Raw genomic sequence first — 11,054 nt, 5'->3', positions numbered from 1 at the left:
CGTCCAATTCCATTTCAGGGGATTGCCCTACACAGAACAGTTTTCATTAAAATTTCGCACTGCCTCCAAAATGCGTTTGGCATGCTTCAAACGACTCCATCAATGCCAAATCCCACTCCCGGGGTCCAGCGAAAAATCGAAAGTCACCAGTGCAGTGATAAATGTCAAATCAGCTCTGCCGAGTGTCCTGGTCTTATTCTCTTTCTCGCACTCGTCCAGAACCTTGTTCATAAACCCATATTTGTGCTCGTTGGACGGCGTGAAATGCTTTTTAAGCACTCACATGACGGCAGCCGCACTTACGAGCGCTGTGAATGGATCAGGGAAATCGTATATACATCGACATTATATGGGGGACCAGATGTCCGGGTCCAAGTTGGGGGCACATTACGGGCAAACAAAAATTTGCGCTGTCAACTAAATGTCAGAAAAATGGTTTGGCAACGAGTTCCGCCTTGGAGCATCCCGCTGCATCCCAACACTGAGGAAAATGTAGTTTGGGTAAATAAAATATTTAGGCTTTCCATAATATAAATAAGAGGTTAAGAATATAAAATGGGCAAGCAGATTAATAGGAATTTAATTGCATACAAATATGATTTTATACAAAATAAATTTTGAAATTATTCATAAAGTATAAAAATATATAAATAATATAAACTAATTCATATATCTTTATATTTAATATTTTTTATTTATTTAATTCCTCTGACATTTTGTAATTGCATCCTTTTTACGACCTTTAAAAATTATTTCAAAACCTTAATGATTAGAATAAGCTTTAAATATCTGGAAATTTCCGAATAGGCATTAGAAATAATAAATGATTTTGTGCTTTAAAATATTTTCGCTTGGTGAAGGCGAAGCAGACAGCTTGACACTGTCCCTGGCACGCACGCACTTGATCAATCATGCGACGCCATCGATGTTGCCAAGCTCGCCCTATGCGGATGTGGATTTTGCGGAGGATGCGGTGGAGGATTTGGATGTGGACGTCGATGTGGATGTAGATGGTGCTGACAAGTGCGCTGCGTGGTATTTGCATTGATGACAACTACACGTCCGCAAACGATTATGTAGCACCTCTCCCAATCCCCGATTCGGCTTTGAAATGGTTTGCATCGCTTGCTCATCTATCCCATCCAATCCCTTCACCTTGCGGTCTGGGCATATTAATAAACCGCTCTGCCAGACATCGATAATAAATCGATGGCCATTCGTCTTGGCCTGCAAATCGAGTGACATTAACCACCAGTAGAGTGGCGGTGCCCAGAGTAATAGCTAAAAATTATGTGCATAAAGCAAATATTGGAAGGCGACAGGCAAATCCAAACAAATGTTAGAGCTTTTAAGCGGGATTATCGGCGCGTTGTTTATGCATCATCATTTGTCTTGAGCTCAATCCTCGGCGTGGAAAATGTTTGACCGCGGCATCTGTTCTCTTGGCACTCCCGAGAAATGGTTAATTCAAGGAAAATTTCGAAGCAGCTATAATCCTTTTTTTTTAGGGAATTGTTTTTAAAATGGGATTGCAGATACAATTGCTTATAGTTAAGACTTTTCTTATTATAGTAAGAGGATTCTGAATTCAATTTACGAAACCAACTTGAAAAAATCGATATTTCAATATTTGGTTGCTTAATGGCTTCATTTATTTTGATTGTTAAATAAAAATAATAAAATAATAAATATAATAATAATGTCGATTTTTTATAAAATTCTTATCGGTAGTCATTGGGAAACTCAAATGAATTCACCGGTCAAGTCCTTTTAGTTGTGTGAGTTCGTTCTGCAATTAATTGAAAGTGGATTAGCGAAGTTTTATGATCGGGCACGTTGCCTGGGTAGGCGAACTGTTTTGCCTGGCATTGGGTTCTGTTTTTTTCTAGTCGAGGGGCTTATCCTACCTGCAAACACAGTGAAAATTAATTAAGCCACACGATGAAACCATGTTAACAAGACGCTTAAAATAAAATGCTCTTCCTAAAAAACAAATGCCAAGCTCCGCCCATATTCTCGTTGCTGCGATTCCGTTTTGCGGTTTCCAAAGATTACGCATACGCACTGTGGCGCGTGTGAAAAATACTTTGCGAGAAAGTTTTATCGGGCCGACCGAAAAAGAAATTGCTAAGCCAGCCGTGCCTTTTTCTCCAACTCACCTCACTCTTTTCCCTTAATGGGTTCACAAAAGCCCTTTTTTCATTAAGGTGAATGTCGGCTAGGATCTCCGGAGGCTTGGGCTTTCTTTTCGGCGCAACTTTATCAGACACCCAATTAAAAGGGCTTTATAACAATTAGAGCTAATAACACGCTTCAATTGTGCTAGCAAGGCCAGAGGGCAGGAACGCCCACAGTGCGCACCCACAATTTCCCAGTTTTGCAGGCGGCTTTGGATTTTTATTGGAGTTTTTTGTGGCATTTTCATTTTTGCGGAATTGCGGCGGCAATTAAAAGGCAAGACCACAGCAATTAGCAAATTGACAACCGGATTTGTTTATGCATTTAGCTGGCTTAGGTCTGTTGCTGCTGCTGCTGTCATTTAAATAACTGAAATTATTATGGCCATTGTTTCGGCCCCTGTAATCTGTAAGCTAAGTCGAAAGCGGGTGGACCAACTCAAACAGAGAATCAGAGAGCACGAACGAATCTCTGAAATTTGATAAATTAGTTGTGGAACTAAAAAAGTTTTTCGTATTTTCGTTGAGCATTGCATTGGCTTGCATTTCTGTGAGCGGCTTATCCCAGTGTGCTGGGATGGGCCGAAACTTTTTCCACGGCATCGGGCTAAATGCAAAATCCAATTTTTCGAATGAAAAGTCAAACAGGAATTTAACTTTTGATCCGTTTTTTGGCAGGAGTCAGATGCGGAGACAACTCTTCCATTTTCCGGTTAACAGCTAATAAGTTTTGGACACTAAAATCAATACGTATACGCTGCCGATCTAAAGTTCTTAAGCAAATCGATAGCAATTTCAATTTGGTGCCCATTCTCAGCAACTAATTTGCAATCATGAGAGATTTTTTTAATATTACGCAAACGCAACCTAAGCCCGGTGCTATTTCCATTACCACAACCATTTCGATTTTTGGAGCTGTCAGTTTTGATGGCTCTTCGAAATCATTATCATTGAAAGCACATAAAAATAATATTTGTCGATTTGTGTTTGCATTTTATGCGAGCGCACTGTCGTCAAACCGCCATTGTTTTCGCTGCCTTATTTGATTTTGGTTGGGAAAATATTCCAAAATTCAAATCTAATTAACATTTGGCGCAAAAATGTTTATAATGACAGCGGATAGACAAACGGACGGACGAGGAGGGATGATTTGAATTTTAATGAGCAGCGATTGGCATTAATTGTCGGCTTCCTAATGACAGACGGACGCGAATTATTTACATAGCATGTAATTTAATAAAAACCATCTGAATCACACGCAATCATCGTTTAAATTTAGATGTGGATTCCGTGTGTGCGTGGCAATGCGAGAAGTTCGATATAAATCGAGTTTGATTATTGACAAAGCCGCTGTAGATCCGTATCGCTTTCAGCCCATAAGTGACAATGCAACAAGCAGAGCCGCAAGAGCGCAACAATGCCCTCCCACTCACAATACATCACGCATATGCACACACTCCAGCACACCCGCACACACACACCCATCCACACACATCCAGTTACAGATGGCAACTTAGGAGCATATGGATGTGCCGTTGCAAACACATGCTCAATTGAATTGAAATTGAATTTGCAATTCTATGCGCTGCAGCTAACGCCATTTTCTTTGCCGTGCGGGAAGCCATCTCACTCACTCTCCCCCATCGCACTCACTCCTTTTGTAGTGTTTTTATTTTATTTGCCCTGGGGAGAAAAGTCCACCGACATGGTTATGAAGTTGGCAATGCCTTATTTTTGCCACATAAAATACAACAAAAAGTTGCTGCAAAGTTGCTTACTTTTCATTTACTTAAAAAGTTTGCAAATAATATGATAGTGATATTTAGTGCCAACCATCGGTGGTGGTAAACATCACAATCATTCAATAAACTAATTGTAACTGTCCATCAGTTTGCTGGCTTTGCAAACACATGATTTTGTTAATTTCAGGTTAGTAGATAGCTTTAAAACCACTCACTTTACTCTTGCGTTGAGTATACTGCATTTATAATGTTCAGATTTATAATATCGTTACTCTAAGTATTAAAAAATCACGATTTAATATCAAAGAGTGGTATATTATATATTATTTTGAAATGTACATCGTGAACGAGGGATTGACCTTTTATTTGAAATCAAAACATACTTCTATTGTTTATATTTATATTAATATATATACATTTTAATACATTTTTAATGGTTTGAGAGCTGTTTTGCTCGACATCGTTAGGGCATCTGTATATTCCGGGTTTGTCATCTCAATTTGTAGCCCGCCTTTTTTTCAGGTTTCCTTGCCGGGCACTTGGCAGCTTTCCGTTCGCCTCTGTGCCATTCCATTTGCTTTGGTCCTGCCGATGCGCCACTTTTCCACTCCTTCTTGTGCGTATTTGTGTGTTTGCTTTCGCTTTTTGCCGTATTTGCATTTCGTTATTGAGACTGAGACAAAGCGTCGCAAAAAAGTGCCGAGGATTCTGCTTCTCCTGCTGCTTTCAATCATCAATGAGATTTTGCATTTTACACTTTTCACTTTGGTTACGCTTTTGCTGCTGATTCCCTTTGCCATGCAATGCAGCCCCGTTTGTTTGGTTTTTCCAGCTGGAGCTCCCGCTCCTTTGAATCCTTCAGCCGGGCTGAGTGCCTCTTGAGCCTCTCTCTGCCGTTCCGCATAATTGTTGCCCACACTTGGGATCTTAGGATACCACCTCCCAGTACGGTTTTGATTGATAAGACCGGGGCAAGTGTCTCTGATTTATAGATTAGATGTCAAAGCGATTGGGCCAGACAAAAGCAAGCTATGCCGGTGTCAAAGTAATTAACTATGTAAATGTGGCAACCATCTTGTTGGACAGTAAGGTTTCGAGTGTGACCCTGCCAACTAAAGCAAGGCTGCACGCTGCACTAGAGTGCCCCCACTTTGATCTGGCCTAAAAAGTTTTCAACCATAGGTTTCCGGTTGTGATTTCAATTAAGACTGATCAGAATTATAATACGTATAAAAACAAAATATTTTTACAGGAGATGCCACAGGAAACACTATGTTTTTGAAATCACTTCAAAAAGTGTCCAATTAAAAAACGACGTATTTTTAAACTAAATCCAACGAATTTTTAAAGTTAAGATTCATACTTTTTCACACCTTTAAAAAATATTCCAAAACCCTAGTGATGTATTTCAACAAAAATTTTAAAAGTCTATTCACAAATGGTTTATGGTTTATTGTGTATAATTGTGTCTTTCGATGATGTCCCTTCCAAATGCAAAACGTTTTGAATTCAAAACTTGAACAGTTGAGTGGCTTATGGAATTTCTGGAACTTCTTATTTCGCGGAAGTAAACCCAGAATTTGAAATAGACTTTTTCCCGGTGCCCAAGCCAGCTTTCACTCCAGCTTCAATATGGCTCCCCACTTGGCGTTCGGTACTCGGCAAAATGATTTGTATGTCAGCCGGTGGACCAAATGGGGGGCACATGTTTGGCATGCCAAGCGCCACAAAGTATGCCGCACTTCTGCTTTGTTTCGTTTGACTATTGAGGTAAGTGTGTTGCTTTCTCCTCGCCGTTATGGCTGTGCTTTTGGAAAATGCAAATGGCATTTCGCAAGGACAAGTAGTCCGGCAAAAAGCATCAGAGAGCGAAAACTGAAAACAGGGAGCAAAGAACAAGGGCAAATTGCATGTAGCAAAACTTTTCCTCATTACGCAGGCGAAAGAAAAACAACGTGCCTGGTCGCTCTCATTTTCCCTTCGGGCAAGTGCTGTATTAAAATTTAAAATGCCACTGGAGTTCTGGGCAGAAGCACGAGGAGGGATTACCATCCATTCCCGGACAGGTGGCGTCGTCTATAGATTCCCAAAGATCGGGGAAAACCATCAAAGAGCGCCACCATTTCCGTATGCAAATTATCTAGCTGAGTGGCATTAAGTTTTTGCGGACCAAGGCCGAATGAAAGGCAACCGCTCGGGGCGTCTCCTGATTTCCCCTTTTCCCCCTGCAAAATTTTTCCGCAAATTCGCAAAGGCTTCTGCGCGAAGTTTTTTACGTGCGCCGTCATAGTTTGTCAGCTACTTTCGTTGGCGGTTTATGCACCTGCATAAATGTTACTTCTACTTACGTAAATTACAAAATAAAGTTATTACGAAAAGTAATTTAAGTTAAAAATTTTCGTGTGCCATCGCAAATGTGCAGCCAACTGGCAACTGGTAACTGGTAGCTGAAAGAACCAAAGGTGGGACGGTAAAATCAGTTAACAAGTTGAAAGCTCTTCCCAGCGGGCTTAATTGTAACTTAAAGCCGTTGCAAATTCGCTTAAGCAAAAGTTGGCATTTTGATACAAAAAGGCGAAACAGAAGCGGGTAAATCAATTTGCATTAAACATTCAAAGGCAGCGAGCAAAAAATGCAGAGCAGAAACACTCATAAAGAATGCAAACTGAGGTTAAACTCGGAGCGCACACTTTTAGTTTGCTTTGATTGAGTGAACGTGGCCGAAAAAGTGTGGGCAGAAAATCCGACATAGTTGGCCACGCTTAATCAATGGCCCAATGGACAAATGGCCACAAAACAGGAATAGGAATAGGAACCGAAACAGGAACAGGAACAATCCACCAGCAATCGCAATCATGGACACATTCAGTGGCTCTGCTCTGCTTGACAACACAGGACTACAAAACCGTACGCAATTGCCAGTCGCATAATGTCCTGGTCGTCGGAAAATCAAGTTGAAAGTTCCTGGCAACTTGAGGTGCAAGTGTCGTGTTTTTGTCAACGGGCCAACAGCAGCAATTTCCGTTTCCTGTTCGCCGCTGATGGAAAAACGAGGCAACGAGTCAACGAGTATAAAAGTTTAGATTACAAATTCACATACGTAACTGCAGCCGTACACTGGTCAGCAGTTGATTTACCGCTCTGTTACTGTTGTTGCCCTACACTCAGCCAAAGGGTACTTAAATTAACTTTGTCTTACAAAAAGGTTACATTTCATTAAAAGTTGCATAAGGCAAGTATAGGGTCAGTAATAAAGTTAATACCTTAAATGTGTTTCGAATACTATTATTTTATAAGAAGGTAAAACTGAAGAAAGTTAATTTGATTTAAGAAAAATATGACATAAAACATAAGACTAGCGTTATATGTTTTTCTGTTTGTCTCTACTTGTCTATGCACGTTGACTTAAATTTATATTTAATTCGAAAGAAACATAATTTTATTTATAGCTCTTAAACATAAAATATTTTCTTGAATGTAATAAACTTTCCGTGTAGCTTTCCCTTATCTTGTTTCGTTTGCCGTGTTTTTTTTTTTTTTGGCCTGGCTTGTGTTGGCTTGGTTGGGCTTGGTTTTCAAAGCCGGGAGCATGTTTTGTGGTCAACTCGGGGCCATGGCAATGCAATTGGGTCCACCGGGGCTTCAGATGCTCCTCCAGCTTATCCAGCTGCTCCGGCTGCTGTACTTTTTGCCATTGCCACTCATGCGTGCCACGTGCAATGCTTTGATGTGGTGCTCCATGCCCATGCCCATGCCCAATCCCTTTGCCCCGCCGCCTCCAGTGGTCTGCTCCTAAATAAACTTGGGATAATAAGAGGCAAAAGAAAATGAATTGCCACACAAGCTCGCCTCAAATGTTACTTCTGCATTTGGGCAAATTGGACTCGATGAAAGCCGCACGGAGACACGAAACTTTGTAAATATTTTATGCATAAACACATACCACCTGGAAATGGCTTCCGACACAGCATCAAATAATATTTACTTGGACAACACACACACACACATACATTGGATCGGTTCATTAGGCTCAGAGAGCAAGTTGGGCCACAAAACCTGCAGATCAAGTCCGGATTGCGGCAGCTCAATGAACTTACCAACGATTGGACATCCCGGAGTTACGACTGGAAAAGCTAAAAAATCTAAAAGTCGAAAAGGTTGCGGATCAGCTGTCGCTGCGGAAAGCGGTCCATAAATAAAGCAGCCTAATCAACACAGCCATTGGCAGCATTATTGTCACGTATTATTTTACATTTGTCTACGTTTGGCTTTCTCCTATTTTTTTTCGTTCCATTTCTACATATTTTTCTGCCATTGTCCTTGGCTGGCAAGTGCATCCATAAATTGTGAGCTCCGTTCGGGCATCCTTTTTATTTTTTTTATTCCGTGTAAGTGGAGTTGAGTTCACTTTGCAATGCAAGGCGCTGAGTGCAGAGGGCTCGCTGTCTCATTTTCGTCGAATTTCCCGTCTTCGTCTCAGCCTGGGACGTTTTCTGGCATCATCGCCTCTATCATGACCGAATTCTCCGGCTATTTTTCCCCGATCGATATATTCCTGTTCCTGACTGTAGCGAAATTTCGCTTCAATTTAGTTATAATGCTTTGGTGAACTGAAAGAATGAAATAATTAAATCTTAAACAGTTTGAACTATTAAATCTGCACAGAAATTAAAACAAAATCTATATGTTTATAACGTTTGAAATTAACTAAAAAGTTTGAATGATTTTTATATTATATATATGTAATTTTGGCCATCTATAAATGGAATATTTTTATTGCCCTGACAAATGTTTAAAAATCGTCTTAGTATTTTCCAAAATAGAGCGTCTTCTGGCCGTTCCCTTAAATTTTGAAGGAAAATGAATGTAGGCCTTGTTGCTCTGGAGGTTGCTCCCTTTTCACATTTCTTGCTTTATGCTAATTTGTGCCTTCCTCTCAGTCTCGCTGGCAACTTAATCATGCATGTTTACACGCAAGTTCGAGTGGCAAACTCAAACACCCAGGGTTAACAACAGCAAAGTAAATGAATTGCAAGGGCGAAGGAAGGTGGCCCCCGCCAAAATTGTTATTTGCATACCCGGGGGAGTGGCAGGGCATTCGGCACCCTTTCCAGTCCGTTAATCAACGAGCGCCTGCCTGAAGTCAAACATTTAACTAAATTAAGTCTGTTTGGTAAGAATTTTTGCATAAATAATTACAAATGCGAGAGACTTAGACGGCAGTGATCGTGAGGAGGCTTAACCTAAAGACATCTAAGTCGAATTCATAAAAGAGACTTTAAAAATCAGCGAGGGTATAAAACAATATTTTTATTAACAATTTAGCTTTCTTAAAGAATATTCTTTCTCGAGTTTCCCGTTTACCTCCGATACTCTTCTTATTATACTCATGTTTGTTTACTTTTTGTTTCATGTTTCACCGACTCGTTACTTGTTCTGAATTTCGTGCCGACTGGTATGCAAATGTGCCCATTTTTCTGGCCATTAGGCATGCCGTTTGAAGAAGTGAAATCGTCATGTCCGGCAGGCACCAAATTTATTTATTTATTTATACAATGCTAACTAATAGTTAAAACTAGGAGCTAACAAAAATAGTGGTTAGAGCTATAGCTGCAAGAGGCCTTCAGCTCTCTACAGATTTGTATATTAATCCCAAAAATACTTTAATGTGTCAGATTTGAAATGAACATTCAATATTAAAGAGCATTCAAAGCTGTTTTCTACAATATAAAAACCTTATTGTTATTGCAAAAAATAAGAAGGGAATAGTGAAAAACTTTTGGCTTCTTGATACCTCCATTCCCGTAAACGTACCTTGACAAAAATGTCAAATTTAAAACCAAAACATCGCGATATACTTGAACTGAATAAACTTTACATGAAATTGGTGAAATGAAACTAGGATACTGAATTATTTTTTTACAACTACAATAAATGATTATAATTAATTACAATAATATTCCTCTATTAAAGGGAGATAAACATAAAAGGGCATGTACTTAATACAGTTTTCCCAGTAGTTTTGTTTTTTTCAGCGCCTGCAATGTGTTGGAAAAATTGTGTAAGCATTTGGCTGTTTCTGCTCATCTTAATGATCTCTGAAGTATGTTTTTAAACATGATATCAAAGCAATCTTAGCCTTGCTTAAAATGTGTATCTGTAGGCATACTCGCCTTTCGAGTTTACAAATATTAACTACAATTCGCTGGATGAATCATTCTCAAAATTCGAATATTGCTATCTGAAGTCTGTGAATCGAACATACAAATACATGTCCCTAAAAGTGAATCCTCTCAAGTTGCCTATTCGCAAAATTAAAGTGAGCATTTAATTTTTTTTTGATTTTGTTAAATCAAATTTTTTTTCAACCTCTTTTATAAGTGTCCCTTTGACAAATTTTTCTCAATATAAAAACCGATCTTTTAGCATGATGTCCAGGTGGATAAATTACCATATTCTTATTTTAGCTACCAATTGACGCTTATATTGCCATTTCCGGAAGGTGACTATGGGTTTTTCAGCATTTGGTATGCAGATGGAATTAAACGCGCAATGCTAACGCCTATGGCACACTATCCTCCCCTAGTATTAAAAAAAAAATAAACCATAGTCTTCAAATTTTAATCTCTAGAATAACGCAAAACTTTTTATTTCCCATCGACTTTAGCTTCAGAAAGCGTTATGAAACTCCATATTTGGACATTCAACTTTGCAATATCCATTTAAGTATAAGCTACTCCAAGCTTAAACCCAATTTTAGTACCACAATAATGACAAAGCAAATATTAAAACAGTACGGAAAATTATGTTTAATAGTGGGGAGCTTAAATGCTATTTCATCTAGATCTATTAAGTACTTTACCAAACTGTAACCGAAAACTATTTATGTTGTATATATATCAGATATATAGAAAAAGCTTGTAGCTTAAAACCAATTACAAAATCGTAATGGTTTAGATGGCACTCCCAAAGTGGAACCGCCATAATTAGAGCGACCGGCAAAAGAAAATACTTCAAGGGCCTGCAGTGCCTCAATGGTCGCCGACTGCAGCTGGAAGGCTCAAATGGCGAATGTCCCGACAATGTAGAACACCATCCATCAAATGTCAATTGTACGCCAACTGCCAACAAATCA

The 11,054-nt window shown here is 39.3% G+C and overlaps 1 protein-coding gene across 1 annotated transcript; it reads left to right on the top strand.

The window, feature by feature from the left end:
• The first annotated feature begins 925 nt into the window (after positions 1 to 925).
• On the top strand, positions 926 to 10,522 carry LOC108136678. The gene is made up of 3 exons (XM_041709173.1): positions 926 to 1,006; positions 10,083 to 10,238; positions 10,346 to 10,522. The coding sequence occupies exons 1-3, from the start codon at positions 926 to 928 to the stop codon at positions 10,520 to 10,522; spliced, it is 414 nt and encodes a 137-aa protein (XP_041565107.1).
• Positions 10,523 to 11,054: the final 532 nt, after the last annotated feature.

This window comes from Drosophila elegans, unplaced genomic scaffold (assembly GCF_018152505.1).
Source record: "Drosophila elegans isolate 14027-0461.03 unplaced genomic scaffold, ASM1815250v1 contig_476, whole genome shotgun sequence".
Lineage (NCBI taxonomy): Eukaryota > Metazoa > Arthropoda > Insecta > Diptera > Drosophilidae > Drosophila > Drosophila elegans.
Note: the sequence above shows the minus strand (reverse complement) of the source record. Positions and strands in the feature narration are given on the sequence as shown.